At 41.4% G+C, this 25,318-nt stretch overlaps 1 protein-coding gene across 1 annotated transcript; it reads right to left on the reverse strand.

Annotated features, from left to right (window-relative positions):
* Positions 1-6,859: 6,859 nt before the first annotated feature.
* On the reverse strand, positions 6,860-17,849 carry IL1A (interleukin 1 alpha). Its single transcript, XM_055539101.1, has 7 exons — positions 17,794-17,849; positions 17,125-17,179; positions 15,774-15,822; positions 13,895-14,117; positions 12,185-12,358; positions 10,349-10,470; positions 6,860-8,160 (listed from the first exon to the last, which is right to left on the reverse strand). The coding sequence occupies exons 2-7, from the start codon at positions 17,169-17,171 to the stop codon at positions 7,969-7,971; spliced, it is 807 nt and encodes a 268-aa protein (XP_055395076.1). The 5' UTR covers positions 17,172-17,179; positions 17,794-17,849; the 3' UTR covers positions 6,860-7,968.
* Between the last annotated feature and the right edge of the window lie 7,469 nt (positions 17,850-25,318).

Consider the following 25,318-nt stretch of genomic DNA (forward strand, 5'->3'; position numbering starts at 1 on the left):
AAAAAAATTGTGTTAAAACTTCTCTTTATAAAAAAAGAGACATATTTCCTTCTGAATGAAGTTAGCATCCTGTCAGTAAGGAAGAAGGGGAGATGGTGATTGTGTGGACTACTAACAGTGTTCATCATATTCTTCTCTCTCTGATGTCACTTTTAAGATTTTACCTACTATAAACCTACTGACATCTTCCAAATCTGTATCTAGTTCTAACTTCTCTTGAGTTCCAGACACATCATCATCTGCTCATTTTACCTGGGTGTCCTGCCATTAGCTAAAATCATGTATCTAAAATGGTACTCATTATGTTTTATCCTGGAGCTTAGCACTCCATGCGTGCTCAGTTGTTCACTGGTGTCCAACCCTTATGACCCCATGAATTGCAGCCTGCCAGGCTCCTCTGTCCATGGGATTCTCCAGGCAAGAATGCTGGAGTGGGTTTCTATTTCTTCCTCCTGGGGATCTTCCCCATCCAGGGATTGAATTCATGTGTCCTGCATCTCCCAGATTGGCAGGTGGATTCTTTACCACTAAGCCACCTGCGAAGTATTTCCACCAAAAATACTGATTAAGACACCACTGCTCACCCACTACACTCAGTGCTCACAACCCTGCATCAGGCCACCGCCGACCCATGCCTCTGTAAGAGACTCCTGAATACACATGGGCAAGTCTGGGTCAGTCTCTTTTGGGTCACAGCTCCTTTCTCCTGGGTCCTGGTGCACACAAGTTTCTGTTTGTGCCCTCTAAGAATCTTCTCCAGTCCTGTGTAAGTTCTGGTGTCTCTATTGTGGGGTTAATGGCAACCTATTCCAAGAGGGCTTATGCCATACCCAGGTCTGCTTTACCCAGAGCCCCTGCCCTGTTGTAGTCCACTGCTGACCCGTACCTCTGCAGGAGACACTCAAACACAGTTCTATCTCAGTCTCTGTGGGGTCTCTGGGTCCTGGTGTGCACAAGGTTTTTTTGAGCCCTCTGAGCATCTCTTGGACATGGGGTAGTTCCTCTCGGCCACGCTTCTGCGAGGTCCGTCGCAGCTGGTGTGCTTCTGCCGCATGGTCCATCACAGCCAGTGTCAGTTTTCATTCCAATCCCAAAGAAAGGCAATGCCAAAGAACGGTCAAACTACCACACAACTGCACTCATCTCACACGCTAGTAAAGTAATGCTCAAAATTCTCCAAGCCAGGCTTCAGCAATACGTGAACTGTGAACTTCCAGATGTTCAAGCTGGTTTTAGAAAAGGCAGAGGAACCAGAGATCAAATTGCCAACATCTGCTGGATCATCGAAAACGCAAGAGAGTTCCAGAAAAACATGTATTTCTGCTTTATAGACTATGCCAAAGCCTTTGACTGTGTGGATCACAATAAACTGTGGAAAATGCTGAATGAGATGGGAATACCAGACCACCTGAGGGCCTCTTGAGAAACCTATATGCAGGTCAGGAAGCAACAATTAGAAATGGGCATGGAACAACAGACTGGTTCCAAATAGGAAAAGGAGTACGTCAAGGCTGTATATTGTCACCCTGCTTATTTAACTTGTACACAGAGTACATCATGAGAAACGCTGGGCTGGATGAAGCACAAGCTGGAATCCAGATTGCTGGGAGAAATATCAATAACCTCAGATATGCAGATGACACCACCCTTATGGCAGAAAGTGAAGAGGAACTAAAAAGCCTCTTGATGAAAGTGAAAGTGGATGGGGGAACACATGTATACCTGTGGCGGATTCATTTTGATATTTGGCAAAACTAATACAATTATGTAAAGTTTAAAAATAAAATTAAAAAAAAAAAAGAAAGTGAAAGTGGAGACTGAAAAAGTTGGCTTAAAGCTGAACATTCAGAAAACTAAGATCATGGCATCTGGTCCCATCACTTCCTGGGAAATAGATAGGGAAACAGTGGAAACAGTGTCAGACTTTATTTTTGGGGGCTCCAAAATCACTGCAGATGGTGATTGCAGCCATGAAATTAAAAGACACTTACTCCTTGGAAGGAAAGTTATGACCAACCTAGATAGCATATTGAAAAGCAGAGACATTACTTTGCCAACAAAGGTCTGTCTAGTCAAGGCTATGGTTTTTCCAGTGGTCATGTATGGATGTGAGAGTTGGACTGTAAAGAAAGCTGAGCTCTGAAGAATTGATGATTTTGAACTGTGGTATTGGAGAAGACTCTTGAGAGTCCCTTGGACTGCAAGGAGATCCAACCAGTCCATTCTAAAGGAGATCAGTCCTGGGTGTTCATTGGAAGGAATGATGCTAAAGCTGAAACTCCAGTACTTTGGCCACCTCATGTGACGAGTTGACTCATTGGAAAAGTCTGATGCTGGGAGAGATTGGGGACAGGAGGAGAAGGGGATGACAGAGAATGAAATGGCTGGATGGCATCACTGACTCGATGGACATGAATTTGGGTGAACTCTGGGAGTTGATGATGGACAGGGAGGCCTGGGGTGCTGCAATTCATCGGGTCGCAAAGAGTTGGACACGACTGAGCAACTGAACTGAACTAAGCATCTCTGGTGGGTGTGAGATTTGATTCTAAATGTGACTTTGCCCTTCCTACAGTCTTGCTGGAGCTTCTTTGTGCTTGGACATGGGATATTTCCTCAAAGTCGCTCCAGCGCCCTGCAGCCACTGCTCCGGTGCTGCTCAGCTGCCACTCCAGTGTAGCAATGTGTGCATGGGACCTTTTGAAGGAGGTCACCATTATCTTCATTACCTCCACCATAGTTTGGCCCCAGGTGGATAAAAGGAAGGGAACACAGCCCCAGCCATCAACAGAAAATTGGATTAGAGATTTACTGAGCATGGCCCTCCCCATCAGGACAAAACCCAGTTTCCCCCTCAGTAAGTCTCCACCATCAGCAAGCTTCCATAAGCCTTTTATCCTTCTCCATCAGATGGAAGACAGACTGAAAACCACAGTCACAGAAAACTAACCAATCTAATCACATGGACCATATCCTTGTCTAACTCAATGAAACTATTAGCCATGCTGTGTAGGGCCACCCAAGATGGACGGCTCATGGTGGAGAGCTCTGACAAAATGTGGTTCACTGGAGAAGGGAATGGCAAATCACTTCAGTATTCTTGCCTTGAGAACCCCATGAACCGTATGAAAAGGCAAAAAGATAGGACACTGAAAGATAAACTCCCCAGGTCGGTAGGTGCCCAATATGCTACTGGAGATCAGTGGAGAAACAACCCCAGAAAGAATGAAGAGATGGAGCCAAAGCAACAACAACACCCAGCTGTGGATGTGACTGGTGATGGAAGTAAAGTCTGATGGTATAAAGAGCAATATTGCATAGGAACCTGGAATGTTAGGTCCATGAATCAAGGCAAATTGGAAGTGGTCAAATAGGATATGGCAAGAGTGAATGTTGACATTTTAGGAATCAGCGAGCTAAAATGGAGTGGACTGTGTGACTTTAACTCAGATGCCCATTATATACTACTGTGTGCAAGAATCTCTTAGAAGAAATGGAGTAGCCATCATAGTCAACAAAAGGGTCTGAAATGCAGTACTTGGATGCAATCTCAAAAACAACAGAATGATCTCTGTTTGTTTCCAAGGCAAACCATTCAATATCACAGTAATCCAAATCTATTCCCTGACCAGTAATGCTGAAGAACCTGAAATTGAATGCTTCTATGAAGACCTATAAGACTTTCTAGAACTAACACCCAAAAAAGATGTCCTTTTCATTGTAGGGGACTGGAATGCAAAAGTAGGAAGTCAAGAGATACCTGGAGTAAAGGCAAATTTGGCCTTGGAGTACAGAATGAAGCAGGGAAAGGCTAATAGAGTTTTGCTAAGAGAATGCACTGGTCATAGCAAACACTCTCTTCCAACAACACAAGAAAAGACTCTACTCATGGACATCATCAGATGCTCAGTACTGAAATCAGATTTATTATATTCTTTGCAGCCAAAGATGGAGAAGCTCTATACAGTCAGCAAAAACAAGACCGGGAGCTGACTGTGGCTCAGATCATGAACTCCTTATTGCCAAATTCAGATTTAAATTGAAAAAAGTAGGGAAAACCACCAGATCATTCAGGTATGACCTAAATCAAATCCCTTATGATTAAACAGTGGAAGTGAGAAATAGATTTAAGGGATTAGATCTGATAGACAGAGTGCCTGAAGAACTATGGACAGAGGTTCGTGACACTGTACAGAAAGCAGTGAGTGATTAAGACCATCCGCAAGAAAAAGAAATGCAAAAAGGAAAAAATGGTTGTCTGAGGAGGCCTTACAAATAGCTGTGAAAAGAAGAGAAGCCAAAAGCAAAGGAGAAAAGGAAAGATATACCCATTTGAGTGCAGAGTTCCAAAGAATAGCAAGGAGAGATAAGAAAGCCTTCCTCAGTGATCAATGCAAAGAAATAGAGGAAAACAATAGAATGGGAAAGACTAGAGATCTCTTCAAGAAAATTAGAGATACCAAGGGAATATTTCATGCAAAGATGGGCACAATAAAGGACAGAAATGGTATGGACCTAACAGAAGCAGAAGATATTAAGAAGAGGTGGCAAGAATACACAAAAGAACCATACAAAAAAGATAATCAGGATGGTGTGATCACTTACCTAGAGCCAGACATCCTGTAATGAGAAGTCAAGTGGGCCTTAGGAAGCATCACTACGAACAAAGCTAGTGAAGGTGATGAAATTCCAGTTGAGCTCGTTCAAATCCTAAAAGATGATGCTGTGAAAGTGCTGCAATCAATATGTCAGTAAATTTGGAAAACTCAGCAGTGGCCACAGGACTGGAAAAGGTCAGTTTTCATTCCAATCCCAAAGAAAGGCAGTGCCAAAGAATGCTCAAACTACTGCACAATTGCACTCATCTCACATGCTAGCAAAGTAGTGCTCAAAATTCTCCACGCCAGGCTTCAACAGTATGTAAACTGTGAACTTCCAGATGTTCAAGCTGGATTTAGAAAAGGCAGAGGAACCAGAGATCAAATTGCCAACATCTCTTGGATCATTGAAAAAGCAAGAGTGTTCCAGAAAAACATCTACTTCTGCTTTATTGACTATGCCAAAACCTTTGACTGTGTGGATCACAACAAACTGTGGAAAATTCTTAAAGAGATGGGAATACCAGACTACCTGACCTGTCTCCTGAGAAATCTGTATGCAGGTCAGGAAGCAACAGTTAGAACTGGACGTGGAACAGACTGTTCCAAATCAGGAAAGGAGTATGTCAAGCCTGTATATTGTCACCCTGCTTATTTAACTTATATGCAGAGTACATCATGAGAAATGCTGGGCTGGATGAAGCACAAGCTGGAATCAAGATCGCTGGGAGAAATATCAATAACCTCAGATATGCAGATGACACCACCCTTATGGCAGAAAGTGAAGAACTAAGAGCCTCTTGACGAAAGTGAACGACGAGAATGAAAAAGTTGGCTTAAAGCTCAACACTCAGAAGACTAAGATCATTGCATCTGGTCCCATCACTTCATGGCAAATAGATGGGGAAACCGTGGAAACAGTGAGAGACTTTATTTTTTTGGGCTCCAAAATCACTGCAGATGGTGACTGCAGCCATGAAATTAAAAGACGCTTGCTCCTTGGAAGAAAAGTTCTGACCAACCTAGACAGCATATTATAAAGCAGAGACATTACTTTGCCAACAAAGTTCCATCTAGTCAAAGCTTTGGTTTTTCCAGTTGTCATATATGGATGTGAGAGTTGGACTGTGAAGAAAGCTGAGTGCTGAAGAATTGATGCTTTTGAACTGCGGTATTGGAGAAGACTCTTGAGAGTCCCTTGGACTGCAAGGAGATCCAACCAGTCCATCCTAAAGGAAATCAGTCCTGAATATTCACTGGAAGGACTGATGTTGAAGCTGAAACTCCAATACTTTGGCCACCTGATGCGAAGAGGTGACTCATCTGAAAAGACCCTGATGCTGAGAAAGATTGAAGGCAGGAGGAGAAGGGGACGATAGAGGATGAGATGGTTGGATGGCATCACCAACTCAATGGACATGAGTTTAAGTAAACTCCGGGAGTTAGTGATGGACAGGGAAGCCTGGTGTGCTGCAGTCCATGGGGTTGCAAAGAGTCGGACATGACTGAGCAACTGAACTGAACTGAGCTCATCCACTCTCCAATAGCGGGAAACTGCGAATCATCTTGAACTACTCCTTCCCCATTAATTCCCACATCTAATTCCAAGATCTCTTGGTGTCAACTTTTTCCAACTCAACATACTTTGTATGCATGCTTTTCAAAAGGATTCATTAGTCTTTAATATGGTTCTTAATGTGTGAATTTGTATAAACACATGAACACACATGCTGTGTTTAATACAAGTTTTAAATGAACCAGGGAATATTATCATTCCTAATGCCATTTATGCATACTGACAAGCTAACAAAGAGGAGAGAAAAAGCATAAAATCTGGGTTTAGTTTTGTAAAGTAATACTAATTATAGTTATTTTTATGAATTCTTATCATCTGTTCCTAATTATACCATGAAGTAAACTAATGGTTAAAATGTGCCAGATTTATTTTTTTTAAGCTTTATTCAATTATGATTGATAATGTGTCAGTTCTCATTATTGATGGTAAAGTAACACTATGATTGGATCATAACTTTTAGAACCTAGACGGAACATTGCTTATGTTCCAGAAACAAAAGTTTAGATAATGCTTGTTTCATGGTTGCCAAAGTTAAGTTTATCCCATTTTAGCTAGTAGGATTTGATAGCAGATGAAATTGAATAACACAAGAATGCCAAATCAAGTTTAAAGGCAGAGGAGTGAAAGATTTTGGCCAATTACCATCTCAGACAAACAAGGCAATTAATATAAATTTATTATCATAATCACATAACACAGAAGTTCATGACAATGGAAAAGGCACTTTGAACCAAAGTGCGTTAGTACCTCGGACTCACTCAGCCTGGAAAACACTGACTACTATTATTGAAGATACCTGTTCATACTCAGAGATTGCAAGGAATTGCCATAAATATAATAATATGTTATAAATAATAATATCTTAGAAATAATGCTTATAAATATATATGCATATAAATAATAACTTAAAATAACATTTCATGCTTTGCATTCTTCTTGAGGCTCAGCTTCAAGAAAAATTTTACTTAAATGAACTCATTGGCATAAAATACTGTTGAGGTAGGAGGGCTATAGTCATCATTACCTTGATTTTGAAGATGGTCAAACTGAGACCCCAGAGAAGGCAATGGCACCCCACTCCAGTACTCCTGCCTGGAAAATCCCACGGACAGAGGAGCCTGGTAGGCTGCAGTCCATGGGGTCGTTAAAAGTCGGACACGACTGAGCGACTTCCCTTTCACTTTTCACTTCATGCATTGGAGAAGGAAATGGCAACCCACTCCAGTGTTCTTGCCTGGAGAATCCCAGGGACGGGGGAGCCTGCTGCGCTGCCGTCTCTGGGGTCGCACAGAGTCGGACACGACTGAAGTGACTTAGCAGCAGCAGCAGCAGCAAACTGAGACCCCAGAAACTTATAGTATTTGATAAAGGGTCCATCAGTGGCTTAAAAGTAGAAGCTGAGCAGTTGGAATGAAATTGTGTGTCCACGGCTTATTCCAACTGCTGTCATGGGTATTAGTATTCTTATGCCTTAGTTTACTCATCTATAATATGGAAAGAACCTTTTGTAGCCACAGATAGTAGCCTCAGTCCTCCCAAGATTATTGTGCAGAATAATAATTAAATTGATTGGTAGTTTGCAAAGTATAGGGTGTTCTTTAAATGACAAGCAACATTATATGTTAGTGTTGGACTTTGTGTTCTCTCTTACAAAGAGAGTAAACATTCATTTAGAATTACAAAGGCTCAGCACATGCTCAGCGAGTGACTAACAGTGAAGGGCTCGACTCCTTCATGTACATAGTACATACGGATGGTCGCCACTTTACAAGTAAGTAGAGTGCACAGTCAAGGCTATTTTTCCAATATCTGAAAGTCAGTGACCGAGGGCGGCCCACTTGCCATGTGCACCAATTTTTCTTGCTTTGTGGCAATAAACAACTTTGGATGGGCAACGGATTTGAAGTAGTCCATAGAGCCATGCTTTTCCCAGAAGAAGAGGAGGTTGGTCTCATCTTTGATGATTTTGGGTGTCTCGGGCATCTCCTAGGATACAGAGAACAAAGATCTGTTAGAGAACAAGAAGATGCTAAAAAAAGAAGTGACCTCAATCCTTTGGCATTTGGCCTTCGTGAGAAACACAGCACTTTAGGACTATGACTATGTAACATGATGATACAAGTTCTTCATTTGTTCATTCCCAAAGTGTTCATTACATGCCTATTAGATGTATGGCCCCATCTATTCATAATAATTAATTTCCTTAGTTAAGTGGAGAGAAATCCAATTTCATCATGAAGATTGCCAAGTACACTAGTGTCTCGCTGTATCCTGGCAGGTAGGGTGAAACATCGCCTCTAACACGGGCATAAAGCATTATCAAATTAGTGCTCAAATCTGAGCACTGATGACTCTAAGCCCTGAAAACCTTTTGACCTCTAAATGTCCAAAGCATACTTTGGGAAAATAATTTAGAATTCAGGTGTGTTTATCTCTGTATTTAAGTCAACAATTGAAAGTAAAAAAAAAAAAAAACCCACCTCAACACACAACTTCCCAGGCATATCAGCAGTCCTTTGATATGCAATCCTTTGAAAGGCAATCCTTTCAAGACAATTTTTTGACAGTTGTAATCTCTTTAGATCATACGCCTCTTGTGAGTATGAGAAAAGTCTAAAAGTGCTTTCATGGAAAAACAAAATTCAAATTCTAACTTGAGATGCTTCTCTGTTCTTTTAATCTAAAAGAACTAAACATCCTTTTGAGGTTTCCCTGGGGTTTTCAATGTCAACAAGGATTTTATTTTCCAAACCTATTTTTCTCCTGTTTTTTCCCCCCTATCTCAGTAAATGGAATCTCCCCTCTTCCTTCTGTTGGTTCAATTTCCAAAATATAACCAGATTCTGTCTCCTTCTTTTCACTTGTCTCACAATTCTCCTCACTCACCCCAACTGTTATTACAGCATCCTAATTGGACTCTATTGCCTCCTTCCTATTCTATTCTCCAAGTTAGAAAAAATATACAAAAACAGGACACTTCTCAGTTTGAATTCCTTTCCTCTACTTATCGTTCCTCTTTCGCAGGGTACCCTAGCTTCCAGATCCTTGGGTGTTCCTTCTGATCTTTAAAACTCGCCTGTAACCTCTTGAAGGTCTAGGGCTAGGTGCACTCAGACCCCTCTATTTGGAATGCTCGCCCCATCACCCCTTTGATGGCATACTCCTTTCTATTGACAGCTCTCATCTCACAGGGAGCTCTGTCTAAACAGTACAGTCCTATTTTCTCTATCTCAGCACACTGGTCATTGGCTTTACAGCATCTTGCCCTTTTTTTGCTGGTCATTTGGCTCATCTACTGTCTGTGTCCCTTGGAAGATTGAGTTCTATAAGACTTTGGCTCTCTACTGTCTACTGAGCTGTTTGACACTCTGCTTGAAAACCAGAAGGCTCTCAATAAACAACGTTTGTTGAATGAATTCACGATTGAAGCTACTGCCCTACTCTGTAGACATCACTTTCATCTCACTTGATCCAGGAAAGAAACACATGCATCCACATAAATCCTAGTTAGGGAGGGACTGGGTGGTGAATTATACATTTAGTAAATAAGAGTCATCTACTAGTCAGTGGAGAAACATTTGGCTGTAGTGGGCATGTGTTTATGTCTTTATGTTCGGATGGGAAGGTGGTAGTGGAGATGAGGCTGATGACACAGAAAGCTGGCACCAATGAAGAGAGGGAGGAGGTGGAGTCAGAAGGCCAGGGTTTGGGGCTTGGCTCACAGCTTTTTGCTTTGTACCCTTCGACAGGTGATTCATCCTCCCTAATCTCAGTGGCTTACTGAGTTTCTTAGAGGCAGTCTCCATCGTCCTAACGCCTACTGTCACGTACGTCAGATAAGTGTCAGTAAAGCTCAAAGAGGGATGGAATAAATAGATGCCCAGGAATGGGAGGTGAATAAGGATCAGGCAGGGAAAAGAGCAAGAAGAAGGCAATTTCCCTTTTATGAACTTTGCCACTGCCATCTTGCTCCATCTTGCTGTCTCACAGATCCTGCCTAGAACTGCCTCTGGGGATAGTGGGTCAGAAGTAGGATGGGAAGGTAGATAGGCAGGTGAAACTGTGGTAGGAAGGAAAGAACTGGGTCATCCTGCTATGGGTGTCTGCCTCTTGGGATCATCTACAAATGCATGGGCTGTAAATGAAGGTAAATTGGAGACTGGGAACAACTGACCTTTAGCAAGACAGGTTCGTCTTCATTTTGAGCACTCACAAACAGTTGAGTTTTTGAGATTCTTAGAGTCACAGGAAGCTGAGAATCCTCTTCTGATACATAAGCAACCATGTCAAATTTCACTGGCAAAGAGAAAAGCCAAAAAAGAAAGTAAATCCATTGTATTTGTATAAAATCAAGTGTTCATGAAGATGCTGTGTGTGTGTGTGTGTGTGTGTAGTTATGTCCCCAACTATGATGTAAGTACCTGAAGCTCAGAAATGGAATTTATATTGATATATCTTTGTATCCCTCACAATGTCTGCCATATTTACTAGGCAAGTAAATACCTAATGACTTCAGAATTTTCTATGTTGAACAAATGCTTGCGGGTGGAGTATTATTGAATCTCTTATAATTATGTTAATGGGATAAGACCCTGGAATTTGTAAAGTCATGAGTAAAATGGGGAGATTTAGGGAAGCTGATCCATTCATATGTTGCTAAGAATAGTGAAAAGCAGTTCAGCTTTCCTTAGAGAACAATGCTTAATAAGAGCTGTAAAATTATTTATGCCTAGAAATCCAGCATTTGGAATATGCTCCAAAGAAATACCCTCATAGGAAAAGAAATAATTTATACAAAGACATGTGCAACTGAATTATTTAGAGGAAACCCTGGACACCTGCATAGCAACATGACTGAATATCCTAGCGCCATTAAAAATGGCAAATAACATATACTCTGTCCATATATGGGAAAATTATGTGAAATAATATCAAGTAGGAAAACAATTTATTTTGTAGAACACAAGATAATTTGTGAATGTCATAGAGTAGAAAGCATGTTAGCTGAAATATATCCAATCAGAAACAGCCCTGCTTGTTAGCACAGAGTTACCTCTTTTGATCTCTGGAAATCATTTTGTTTACTGATGACATGTCCTTAAGCTAAAAATATGTGCAACATGGAAGCTGGCTCGGCGTAACAAAATTTCTTGGATCCTAAATTTCATTCTTCAGAACACATGCAAATCTTCCTGTTTTTTTGTTTTTTTTTTTTTTCCCTTTAAAATTATTGGGTGCTTTGCCTCACAATTATGTTATCAAAGATAAGGATTCTTTCTAGTGTGGTGTTATTAGGAAGTTTGATCAGCAGGCTTCTCATTGGCTTCTGAGTAAATCTGGGTAAGTCATTATATATTTCTGAGACTCAGTTTCCTTACCTTTAAAATCTGAGGATAAGAGTGTCTCAGAGAACCAAGGGAGATAATACCTCAGAAAGCTTTTTACTGCACTTAGTGCTTTCAGAGCTAGGACACTGTTAAAGCTTTCAGATTTGGCTGAAGTTTCTGGCTTAACCCAGAAGTTTTTTTAAACCAGGGGTGATGTGCTTCATGCGCAAAGCCAGGAATCTAGAAAGGTTTATTCTTTAAAAGCAGAAAGCTTAAAAGAAATGTAGAAATAAATAGGTGAGAAGAGGGCTTCCCTGGTGGCTCAATGGTAAAAGAATCTGCCTGTGAATGCGAGAGACAAGGGTTCGATCCCTGGTCCGGGAAGATCTCACATGTGGTGGACAACTATTTAGCCACTGCTTGAGAGCCCAGGAACCACAACTATTGAGCCCTTGTGCTGCGACTGCTGAAGGCTGAGTCACCTATAACCCCATGCTCTCCAACAAGAGAAGCTACCATAATGAGAAGCCAGAGCACTGCAACTAGAGAGTAGGCCCTGCTCCCCACAACTAGAGAAAAGCTCTTGCAGCAATGAAGACCCAGCACAGCCAAAAATAAATAAATTTAAAAAAAAATCATTTTTTTTTTTTAAAGATGGGGAGATGAAAGAATTGTCCATTTACCTGCCTCCTCCAGATTATTTAATGTAGCAGCCGTCAGGTATGGACCTGACATATCTCGAATTATACTTTGATTGAGGGCGTCGTTCAGGATGCATTCCTGGTGGATGACTCTCATAAAGTTGTATTTCACGTTACTCTGGAAGCTGTAATGTGCTGATCTGGGCTTGATGATTTCTAAAACCATTATTACAAGCTTAGATTAATGTCCAAGTACAAACACAGATGATGTATCTGCTCTAATACAAGCATACAAAGTAGTTATTGAAGGCACCTGAAGAATATCCCAAGGGAGGTGAGGAAATTGACACAGAAGTGAAATCACCCTACCAGTGGAATTGATTCCAGGATTACCCCTGTGGTTGCTGCTGCTGCTGCTGCTAAGTCACTTCAGTCGTGTCCGACTCTGTGCGACCCCAGAGATGGAAGCCCACCAGGCTCCCCTGTGGTTACTTATCTCTAAAAACTTTGATTCTTCAGGCAATGGAGGTTTTTTTTTTTTAAGAGATCACATGTACAACTTTTTTGGTTGTTTGAAGGTTTGGAAGTAACTGGGAAGACTCCTTGTATTCTTCAACTACATTTTCAAATGAATGCACCCTGAGAAAAGAATCCACTAAAAATTTTATATGTCACTGAGGTGCCAGTATAAATGTCTGCCATCTTTTTGCTTTAAAAAAGTTTTTAAAAGTTTTTTTTTTTCTATCTACCACCTTTCTGAACGGTGGTATGTTTCAAAGCTTTACAAATCTTCATGGCTCTGAATAATTTTACTTCCAGGAATCTTTTATCACTGAGGAAATATATGATGGCAGAAATCAAGATTTATTACAGAAAAGACTGTAAGGAAAGTAATGTAGTGCTAGCAGTGGTAAACTCTGTGGGGTGGTGTGAGTAATTTTAATTTTTTTTCTTGTATTTTCTAATTTTCTAGGTGAACACGTGTGATCAACTGTTACTTTAAAAATATTAGATTTATAATTCATGAAGAGGCTTGTACAGAAAAAGCATGGGAGAAAACTCATGACATCTATAGTCAGGTAGAAGTGATATGATTTGATGCTCTACCCTTACACACTGTGAGATTTTGGGCAAGTCGCTATCTCACTGAGCTTAGTTTCCTCACATATAAAATGAGAATGCAGGGTTGTTTGAAGGTTAGAGACAATGCAATCATTAATAAGTTAGTAGTGTCTGTAGTATTAGCAAAAGTAATAATAACAATAATAGCGAACATTTATTAGGTATTTTCTATGCGCCAGGCATTATTTTAGTTCAGAAGCTAGCAAGTGTTGACTCATGTAATCTTCACAACAAGTAGGGGCTTAGATTAACTCCATTTACAGTAGAGGAGACCGAAGCACAGAAAGGTTAAGTAACTTGCCCAAGACATAACTAGTATGTGGAATAGCATAACTTTAAGAGGTCACTCACTAACGGTATATAATTACTTTCTGCCAATAGGCTAGAAGTCACATGACTTAATCATATGGCCACCAAGTAAGCCTGTGAGCACATATGCAAAGCTCAAGCACCTACTGCTCTCTGCCCTTTGCAGAAGGATAAAAATTAATTTTATTTCTTATAATTATCAGACAAATGGGTGGTTGCCCTCTTGTTACTCTGATTTTAGGTTTTATTTTCCCCTGTACTCTGCTGTCTGCATTTTCTTGAAAACAGAAAACAAGGATATTATTGTGTTTGACCCCTTACCTTCTTCTGTATTATTGGCAATGGCTTCTAGGTCGTCATCGGTGATGAACTGATTTAAACTCAACCGTCTCTTCTTCAGAATCTTCCCACTGGCTGCCACCATCACCACATTCTCCTTGAAGCTAAGCCTGGATGTCTTAGAGGTTTCCGAGGTATCCAGGGACATAAACTTATCCATCTGGTCCTCACGAAGTGGCTCATAGCTTGCATCATAGAAGGACTTCTGCGATGAAGGAAAATAGAAACAGAGAGGCCAGTGAACAAGACTCCTTTACAGTAGGAGTTTTATTCAACAGTCTTAGAGAGAAGAGTGGCCATTTTGGCCTTGGCGATCCACGTTTTATTGGACTTTCCCTCCCCCCCTCTCCTTCCCCCTTTCCTCTGTATCCCTCCCCTTTCCCCCTTTCCTCCCACCTCTCCTTTTAGGATTTCCCTCAAAGGATGTGATCTTGGCAAGGTTTTTTGTCATCCCTCTTCAGACTCAAAAATGAGACCTTGTTATACTTAGTGAAGTAAGTCAGAGAAAGACAAATACTGTATGATATCACTTACATGTAGAATCTAAAAAATAATACATGGCTTCCCTGGTGGCTCAGTGGTAAAGAATCCCCCTAACAAGGCTCACTTCCACAGGAAGCTCTGTGGAGCAATTAAGCCCCTACGCCACAACTGTTGAGCCTGTGCTCTAGCGCCCGGGAACCACAACTACTGAGCTCACACGCCACGGCTATTGAAGCCCTTGCGCTCTAGGGCCCATGCTCTGCAGCAAGAGAAGCCACCCCATGGAGAAGCCCGAGCACCGCAACAAAGAGTCGCCACTGCTCGCCGCAACTAGAAAAAAGCCTGCGCAGCAGTGACCCAGAACAGTCAAACATAAATAAATAAAATTATTTAAAAAATAACTTGAAAATACAAATGAACCCATATACAGATCAGCAATAGACTCACAGACATAGAAAACAAACTTAATGGTTACCAAAGGGGAGAGGGAAGGTGAGGAGGGATGAATTAGGGATATGAGATTAGTAAATTCAAACTACTATGCATAAAATAGATAAGCAACAAAGATTTACTATATAACACAGGAAATTATATTCAGTATCTTGTAATAACCTATATTAGAAAACCATCAGAAAAAAATGTATCACTGTACTCTACTCCTGCAGCTAACATGGAATTGTAAATCAACTACACTTCAGTAAAAAAAAAAAAAAGATGTTGTGATGAGACAGGTCTTCAAGTGATGCTAGTGAGTGACTTAGCCTTCCTGTTAGTTCTTCCCAGAAGGTTAAACGTCTACTTGACAAGGCTCAAATATTTTAGGAATACTCCTTTAGATACAGATACAACTTTTAGAGTCACTATCAAAGACACACAAAGCAGGACCTATACTGTTTTGTGGTCTCTTAGCGAAATAACACAGCATCTGAATGACTGCAGATTTTTTACTTTCAGTTGGCCTGCTTCCTCCACCTCAGCTTCACGGACTATTAGATCTAGAAAGCGATCTCTAATCTCTGGAGCGGATGTTAGAGAGGATATCCACAACATATCATTTAAGACCCCTGGGGAAGTAGCCCAAGGGGGCTGGCCCGGGAGGGCATAAGCAACTTTCTGAGGGAAGGCTGACCCAGGAGATTTCATTCTTGGAGTTTCAGGTTCGTTCTGCTCTGTTCTGGGAAAATCCACTGAGATGAAGGGTGCCATCAGCTGTTAGTCTAGAGAAGGAGCTGGCCTCACTTATCATGAAGAAATGAATCTCTCTGGACTTCTAGTGAAGGCAAAACAAACGCATCTAAGATTCAAGCTGTTGCTGTTCTAGTAGAGAAAATACTGTGTAAGGATAGCAATCTCCTAAGAATTACAGTGATTTGCTTACCTGATTGAGAGAGAGGTGGTCAATTTCAGAACTGTAGTCTTCATTTTCACTGTTAAACAAGATGATGAGAATTTAATTCTGTTTGTTATATCACTACATTCACTGGGCAACATATTTTAATAACCAAACTAGCTTTGGGTAACACACATACATAGCCATTATTGTCATCTTTGAAAATTAAGGATATGCATACACATCCATACAGTAATTTGTACCTGATAATCTGAAATTAGTAATCATCAGGCCAGGCCTTGAACTTTACTTGTAAAAATGAGGCTTGGCCAATTTACTGTATAGCACAGGTACTGTAACCTATAATGGAATATAATCTGAAATACATATATACATATATAACTGAATCACTTTGCTGTACACCTGAAACTAACACAACTTTGTAAGCCAGCTATACTTCAATTAAAAATTTTTTTAAATTAGCTCCCCCTTAACCAAAACAAACAAATAAATGAGGCTTGGCTAACGGATTGAAGAGTGGTAATTGAATTTCAGGGAAAAAATTTAAACTTAAGAGAGAAATCCTTTTGAAGCACTTCATCTGAATTTGAATCAAATAGGTTATTTGTTACACTTTGCTTTCATGTATTCACTAAAACAGATTTAATAATTTATACTTTGCAAAACATGCAGGCAACATTTCCATTGTCTACTTTGTGTTAGTGTGTAGGTAATGTGGAACACTGCATCTGTTTAAGGTATTCTACAAGTTAAACTTTTTATTTATTATCTTTCTTTTGCATCTGAATGAGACTGACTGCGTAGGTTTCACATGCTCAAATTGCTGTGAAGCCATTTCCCATTCCAGATTGAGAACAAGAAGTTTTCCTAAGAAAGGTTTCTCTTTCTGACAATCTATTACTGTAGCAGGGCATGTGAATTTGAATGAAGCTGGGTCTAAGTAGATGTTGAGAACTGCTAGGAGTCAGGAGACCTTAAAAGTAATCTTTCTAAAATGGCCATCTCCCTGTCAACAATTTCATCTTAGTTTACCTACTAGATGCTTAATTTCCCTGAGTCTTCTCTGAATCTGCCCTGACTTCAGAGATAGAACACATCTCTACAGCCTCTGCTGGTCTTGCCCCATTGATAGTTACTGTAATCCTAGCTGAATTCTTTCTTTCTTTTTAAAAAATATTTATTTTATTTACTTGGCTCAGCCAGGTCTTAATTGCAGCATGTGGGATCTAGTTCCCTGACCAGGGGATGGAATCCTGGGTCCCCTGCATTGGGAGCACACAGTCTTAGCCACTGGACTCCCTGGCAAATCCCTCCTAGCTGGATTCTAATGTGCCTTGCTTCCCTCATTAAGTCACAAGAGACAGAATCTCTTTCCTACCTGTAACAGTTCTTCAGGTCTTCAAAGAGGTCAGGGACTTTGGCCATCTTCACTTCTGCAACAGAAAACACCAGTAGCTGTCAGTCTGGCCATTGTGTGAATAAGACACCTGCAAGGGGAACCACCTCCCTTCTAAGACACTTAATGACTGAGCTCACACCCAGCATTCTTCTTTTCACTCCCTTTGAATGATCTGCATTTGTATTTGCCTCCTCTGCTAGACTGTAAACTTCTGTTAGAATCTCAGTATCTCTTAGGCATCCAACCGAATGCATTGCATTTGGTAGGCATTTGATGAAAATTTGAATAAGTAAAAAACCTCAACAAGCATGAAATATTTAATTTATACAGTTGCAAGAGAGAGAAAGAGTTAGAAATTCCCAGTTTTCTCTGAATAGTTTTTGATAGCAGAGAGTACCCCCAAAGGAAGGCTTGGCTGTAATCTCCTGCTCTCACAGGAAACCAGTTCCTCTGTTGCTCAATTTCCCTCCAGCAGAGAGAGAATTATTTTCTGAAATCTGACTATGATTCTAATTCACCCGCCAAACCAGAGAGGGACGGCAAAGGAAGGAAGAGGCTTAAACTTCAGGGAGGGCAATTTGAGAGATCACAGCCAAGGAGGAAAAGCAAAAAATACTATAAGAGCCAAACATGTGATAAGGACGATACCTTTGCTGAACCGAGCTAGCAACAATGAGATGACTGGCTCCCTCGTCTTCGCGTGGAGGCTTGAACTGAGTCAGGCTACTTCGCCTTTTGTCTGCTCCGGAGTGGGCGTGGCCACGATTGCGATTGCGTCACTCAGAATTTACAAGAATTCTGTTTTGTATGTAAGTTCATTCAACCTATACCGGTCCAAATAATGACAAATTATATACTTGAATATAGTGTTTCCAGGAAAAATTCCTAGAGATTCCAGGAGTTTCTGACTTGATTCATTTATTTATTGCTTTTGCTGTTAACAATTTTAAACGTGTGGTCTTAGAAAAAGGGGGAAAGAGCAAGATATTTAAATTTCTAAAAGTATTTGGTGGGGGAGGGAGGGAAAAGTCCTCAAAGCAGAATTGTAGATGGTTAGAGTTGGAGGGGTGCTTAGAAGCTTGTGTTTCGGCTTAATTCGTTTATTGCACCCAGGGGCTGAGTATGAATTGATGGAATACTTGACAGCCCCTGGTAGCTAAGGAGTGGGTCTTGAGGGAAGCCTATCCATCTTTTCTAAAGAGGGACGTTTGCTTGAGTAGCCATAAATCACTCGAATGAGTGTGGGAAGACAAGCTCCCTTAGGACAGGGTAGAAGACGGAAAATCGACAGTCAACCACAAAAGTCAATCCTTTTACTCCTCTGAATACTGTCAGTCTGTTTCAGACAGAAGTGACAGAGCTTTATGAGAAAACTCTATGCCCTGGCTCATGTTACAGCAAAGTTACCTTCTACCAGAGCCCAAGGAGAAGTCTAGTTTCTCTAGGTTAAACCCAAGGTATATTAGGATAGCTGGAGACTCAGGGAGTACCTGGATTCAAGGAAGATTGGGTGAACTTCCCTGGTGGTCCAGTGGTTAAGGGTTAAGACTCCACAGTTCCACAGCAGGGGGCATGGGTTTGATCCCTGGTTGGGGAACTAAGATCACGCATGCCATATGGCATGCCCCCCCCCCCCAAAAAAAAATGATTGGGAGAAAGGAAGGAGGAATTCTTATGCATGAAACTGATTCAGTGTTGCCTGGCTGTTATCATCAAAGACTTTTTAAGTATCCTGAAGATGGCCCAATTCAGGTGGCAGAACACCAGACTCAGCAGATAAATGTTTCCGTTTTCCTGGTTGGAGTTTAAGCCACATAATTTTAAATAAAAGAAATGGATGGGGAGAGTCAAGGAGGAATTTTAAAAAAAAGGTAAAGAAAGAAAGGCAAGGCACCAAAGTGCAACATGTTATTGAAAAGCAAAAAAGCTCAGAACCAGAAGTAAAGTGTGAGTAAGGTATGCTGTTTGGTTTTGTTACTTGTAAATGATAAGGCTGATTTTGTGATCATTAAGGTCTGTCCTAGGTGCAAAGTCTCTGGTTCTGATTCTGTAGCTCAGTTCAGTTCCTCCTGGTCATAGACCTGGTGTTATAATAGTTATGAACAAGAGCCACAGAAATAAATGGTATCCTGGATGCTGTGCTGTGCTTAGTCGCTCGGTTGTGTCTGACTCTTTGTGACCCCATGGAATGTAGCCCACCAGGCTCCTCTGTCCCTGAGGATTCTCCAGGCAAAAATACTGGAGTGGGTTGCCACGCCCTCCTCCAGGGGAACTTTCCAGCCCAGGGATTGAACCCAGGTCTTCCGAGTTGCAGGTGGATTCTTTACTATCTGAGTCACCAGGGAAGCCAATCCTGGATGCAGGCAATGTAAATGTAGGACCAGGCTGGGGTCCAGCTTGGGGATCTCAGAATGGATCCTTTTGTGGACAGTGATGGCAGCCAATTCTCTACATCTTCCCTTTGGGCTCCCCTGGTGGCTCAATGGTAAAAAAGAAGTGGCCTTGATCCCTGGTCGGAAAGATCCCCTGGAGAAGGAAATTGCAATCCACTTCAGTATTCTTGCCTGGGAAGTCTCATGGACAGAACAGCCTGGCAGGCTATAGTCCATGGGGTCGCTGAGAGTTGGACATGACTGAGCACACATACATGCACGTGCTTCCCTTCAGGCAACACAGAAATATTAACCCCGATCACCCCCTCTTGCCTCCTACAGATCTTGTGAGAACTATTACTAAGAAACAATTGCAAAGCACATTGTAAATGTGGGCTGCTATGGAGATGCGACTAAACAAAAATAATAACAGTGCTAATGATGGATTCTGTTTCTTGGGAACCTGTATAGTCATTACTGTAACACTTTAGTTCACTGGAGAAAATATCGTTCATATGAAAATAGTAATTGGAAACTTCGATAGGGAGGACATTTTTAGGCGAAGGCCTCCACTGAAACCCTGAAGATACCCAGTTTCTGGGAGGGATACATACCACCTCTTTGGTAATCCAGGAAAATACCCTTGGTTGTACTGGCAGTGGCAACGCCCATCCTGGCCGATGTCACATCTCAGTTGTAGAAAATTCCTCAAAGGTGGTTGTTGAATTCTTCAAGGAGGGTTTGAACGTTTTTTTCTAGTCAGCCAATTCTGGTTGGAGTCTTTTTCAAGGACGTGACTTTCCTCGAAACCAGTTTTCAAAGAAAGAACAAAAATGTGGGTGAGGTTTAGAGAGTGAGAGGTCCTTGCTTTGTTTTGGGGAACCTGCTTTTCTGTGAATGTGAACAAAACTTGACTTGTGAGTAAGTCTCAGCATCAGAGCCCCTCTTTCTCAGAAACAGAGAGAGAAACCTATGGAACCCCAAGAGTGTTTGGAGGTTGTCCTGCGACTGGGACTTTGGGTGGTTTCATGTTATACCCACTTCTTAATTCTGAGGAGACCTCAACAATCCTTCTTTAGTCCTATTTACCTACATCATTAAAAAATTTTATGGCTCACTTCTTCTGTGGCAGGTATTTTGCTGGGCATCGGTATATTTTCTTTCATGATTCACAAAATTAGGTATGTGGGATAGATGATGTAGTATTTTGGTTGGTGAGTAGATACATTTTACGAGCTTGAAGGCTGTGGGTCCAAAAAGTCACAGTGATACTTTTCATTTGGAAACTGCTTTACGTAGTTCACAAAGAGCTCTCACGCAGGCAGTCTCGCTGACTCCCTGCTTTACCTATGAGAGATATGGATCACCACGCCCTTTTACAGCTGAGGACTCTTGAAGAGGTTAAGTGACCAGCCTACAGTCACAAAACCAGCAGAAGCAGCACTCGAACTCAGGTTTCTGATTCCAAGCCCAGGCTTCTCTTCCCACTGCATATAGAAGGATGCTTATCTCTTATCACCACCAATGCCAAGTGACAGGGCTGAAATGGATTGTTCTTAAAGATCTTTCCTGCTTTAAACAGTCTATCATTCAGTGATTCTGGGGTTCTTTGTAAAAAAAAAAAAAAAGATAAACAAGGAAATGTTTGAAATAGCTTCCCTCTCTTCGTCTCCAATGAAATCTCACTTTTTTCTCTGAAATACAAGAAAGGGGTGAAGGTGATGGGTGTACTCGAGTACATAGTCCTGGTAGAGTCTGGCCGAGGACTTTAGTGATGCTCTTGCTTTTGTACCTTGAAGATGGGAAACATCTATATGCATCATGGGGACCAACTTTAAAATCATTGCAAATAGCGGGATGTAACAGGGTGTCTGAACAAAGAGAGAAATGTAACTCCTCTTTGTGAATTATCGGGGAATGCAGTGATTTCTTTTTAAGAGGTGAAAAGTCTATTCAGAGAAATAAAGTGTGCAGAAACCATCACATGCAGAGATTTTTGTTTTAACTGATGCCCTACGTAGTTGTAATCTGCTTTTTTAAAATTTAAATTTATTTTTAATTGGAGGATAATAGCTTCACAGAATTGTGTTGGTTTCTGCCATATATCAACATGAATCAGCCCTAAGTATACGTATATTCCCTCCCACTTCCCACTCCTATAATCTGCTTTTAAATTCCAGTTAGTGGGAAAGAGGAAAGGATCTAACAGGTAACCTTGTCTTAGATGTTCTGGGTGTTATACTACATTATCTCCTTTAATCCTCTAATCACACCTGTGATATGAGGTCAGTACTCTTATCACATTTACAGAAGAGGAAGTCAAGATCCAGAGACTTGAAGCAGTCTATCCAAGGCTTCGAGGTTACCAAATTGCTGAAACAGGATTCAGAGTCCAGAGTTTCCAGAGTTTCACTCAACCACGAGGGACTCTCTTTCTCTTAGTGTGACCTCTTCCTTTCTTTTGCCCTTGTTGATGTCTACTTTTTTCTGCTTTGTCTTGTTAGTCTGTCAAAGGACCTAGAAAGATATGTTGGAGAAGGATGCACTGCAGACACTCTAAATTAAACTCTTACTTGATCAAAGACAAAGTCACTCAGAGGGAAAGTAAAAAGTCCCAAGGTCACACAGAGACCTCATTATGAGAGTGGGAAGGAAAAATGAAAACTGTTTCTTGATTTCAAAATACCCTACTATCTAGTGCTACTGACTCTTTTTAATTTTATTTTTGGTTGCAATGGGTCTTTGTTGCCACTTGGATGTGAGCTTTCTCTAGTTGCAGGGAGCGGGGACTTTTCTTGTGGAGCACAGGCGCTAGGCATTCGGGTTTCAGTAGCTGTGGCATGGGCGCTCATTAGTTGCGACTTGCTGGCTCTAGAGTGCGGGCTCAGTAGTTGTTGCACACAGGCTTAGTTGCTCTGAGGCATGTGGAATCTTTCCTGACTAGAGATCCAACCCATGTCCCCTGCATTGGCAGGTGGACTCTTATCCACTGTGCCGCTAGGGAAATCTGACCTGGCTCTATGATAAAGAAAGGTTAGGTTAAGAAAAAAATCTTTTTATGGTGTCTCACCAGTATGTGAAAAAGGAATTAACAAAATGAGATTCCATTCAGCGAGCAAAACTATCTGTATTTTCTACTCTTCTGGAAGCTGACAGTAAAGGCATTCATCGATAATCCCCTCAGATCAGTTCAGTTCAGTCGCTCAGTCGTGTCTGACTCTTTGTGACCGCATGAATCGCAGCATGCCAGGCCTCCCTGTCCATCACCAACTCCCGGAGTTCACCCAAACTCATGTCCATCGAGTCAGTGATGCCATCCAGCCATCTCATCCTCTGTTGTCCCCTTCTCCTCCTGCCCCCAATCCCTCCCAGCATCAGGGTCTTTTCCAATGAGTCAACTCTTCGCATGAGGTGGCCAAAGTACTGGAGTTTCAGCTTTAGCATCATTCCTTCCAAAGAACACCCAGGCCTGATCTCCTTTAGGATGGACTGATTGGATCTCCTTGCAGTCCAAGGATTCTCAAGAGTCTTCTCCAACACCACAGTTCAAAAGCATCAATTCTTCGGCGCTCAGCTTTATACAAACTGAGTAAAAGTGTTGTGAGAGCATCGAACAGAAGAGCTAGTCTGAGATTGGGAGTGGGTAGTTCAATGGGAGAGGGAAGAGGGAATATTCCAGGCAGCACAAAGGCTGTGGGGGTCAAATGATGAAATGAAAGTAGGGCATTGAGGCTGGAGCCTAGAGTTGATGGTGGGAAGGGACCTAAGAAGGTGGTGAGATTAGAGGGAAAGGAAAGCAAGAACCTGTCAGACAGGGCCTTGTGTTGGCCCCACTAAGCTCTTTACCCATTTAATTTTGGGCAAACTTTGAGCAAAAAACTAAGATCATGGCATCCAATCCCATCACTTCATGGTACATAGATGAGAAAACAATGGAAACAGTGACAGACTTTATTTTCTTGGGCTCCAAAATCACTGCAGATGGTGACTGCAGCCATGAAATTAAAAGACGCTTACTTTTTGGAAGCAAAGTTATGACCAACTTAGACAGCATATTAAAAAGCAGAAACATTACTTTGTCAACAAAGGTCTGTATCTTCAAAGCTATGGTTTTTCCAGTAGTCATGTATGGATCTGAGAGTTGGGCCATAAAGAAAGCTGAGCGCTGAAGAACTGATGCTTTTGAGCTATGGTGTTGGAGAAGACTCTTGAGAGTCCCTTGGACTGCAAGGAGATCCAACCAGTCCATTCTAAAGGAGATCAGTCCTGGGTGTTCATTGGAAGGACTGATGCTGAAGGTGAAACTCTAATACTTTGGCCACCTGATGAGAAGACCCTGATTCAGGGAAAGATTGAAGACAGGAGGAGAAGGGGGCAACAGAGGATGAAATGGTTGGATGGTATCACCGACTCGATGGACATGAGTTTGAGCAAGCTCTGGGAGTTGGTGAAGGACAGGGAAGCCTGGTGGGTTGCAGTCCATGGGATCGGACACAACTGAGCGGCTGAACTGAACTGAACTGAAACTTTGGGCAGGTGCTCTGAGAACTCAGAGAGCAGAGAGGTGGCTGTGACTTTCTCCAGATGGAGAAATTCAAGTTGGCAGAGTCAGGAAGGGACAGTTTCATGATTGGTTAGCAAATCCTTATTTAGCTGTGATCTCCTCGCTTTGCATAAAGCTTATTTGTTCCCTAATGTATGTGCTTTCTTGTTTCTAAATTCCCTTTCATTCTTCTCTTGGGGTGGTGGTAAATAGGGCTGTGTCCCCTCCTTGCCTTCTTTCTTGACTCTGTGTCCCTTTTTCTGTCTTTCACAGACAAGCTATAGAAACCAGAGCTCATCAGAAAGCTTCCTGTGTGGCAACAGACATGTTTGGGCCTGTTTCTCATTTTCTTCTTTCTGGCTAATTGTGACTGCTTAGTTAGAACTGCATTTTTAAGTAATTTCATTTTCTTTTGAGTCATTTTTTCATAGGAGTCATGTTTATCTCTGGTCTGAACTTGTTTCTCAGTTAAAAAAAGCTTGTATTACTTTTATGGGTTCTAAAACATGCAGATTAAATATTGCCAGGGAAATTTTTAAAAAATGAAGAAAATACACCCCCTTTTAAATTGAATAACTAGAAATATTCATTATTACTATTTTGGTGCATTTCCTTTCAGTCTCTCTTTTTTTCAAGCCATGAATCTATTTGTTTCATACAAATGAGATACTCCAAGTACTTTCATATTTGCTTTCCTGGGATTTAGGGAGTATATATTTGGTAGACCATGTTCATCAAATATTTGTCTCATTTCTGGGGTGAATTAATAAGTGTCTGTCTTTATTTCCTTGTCTCCCTTGCAGTTAGATTAGATACACAGTTTTTCCAGCTAGTGCCCTGTGAGCCGGAAGTGAGACAGGACTTGTCACATCTCTAGGGTGATGCAATCAAGGGCCAGTGTTTGCCACCATCATTGCCAAGTTCCCCTGATGCAGCAACTTCAGAGGTCATGTGTTCCAGAGAGTGTGGTCACAAATGCATGAGGTGTGGGTGGAAAAAGCCTGTGATTAGAACAATCTGCATTAGTGTTAACCGTACTGAGATTTTAGGACTTATTTGTTACCCAGGTATAACTTAACCTATTCTGACTACTACTATGTATGACCATCCTTCCTTTCTCTATCACAAACTCTAAGATGACATATACTTTTCCTCAAAACTCCTCTTTCATACAGTCGATTCCTCCTTGGACAAAAGTGTGTCTTAGAATTCTTCTGGTTACATTCTTCAACCTCTGGGAGATGACTATTCCACTAAG

Source organism: Bubalus kerabau, chromosome 11, assembly GCF_029407905.1.
Source record: "Bubalus kerabau isolate K-KA32 ecotype Philippines breed swamp buffalo chromosome 11, PCC_UOA_SB_1v2, whole genome shotgun sequence".
Classification (NCBI taxonomy): Eukaryota; Metazoa; Chordata; class Mammalia; order Artiodactyla; family Bovidae; genus Bubalus; species Bubalus kerabau.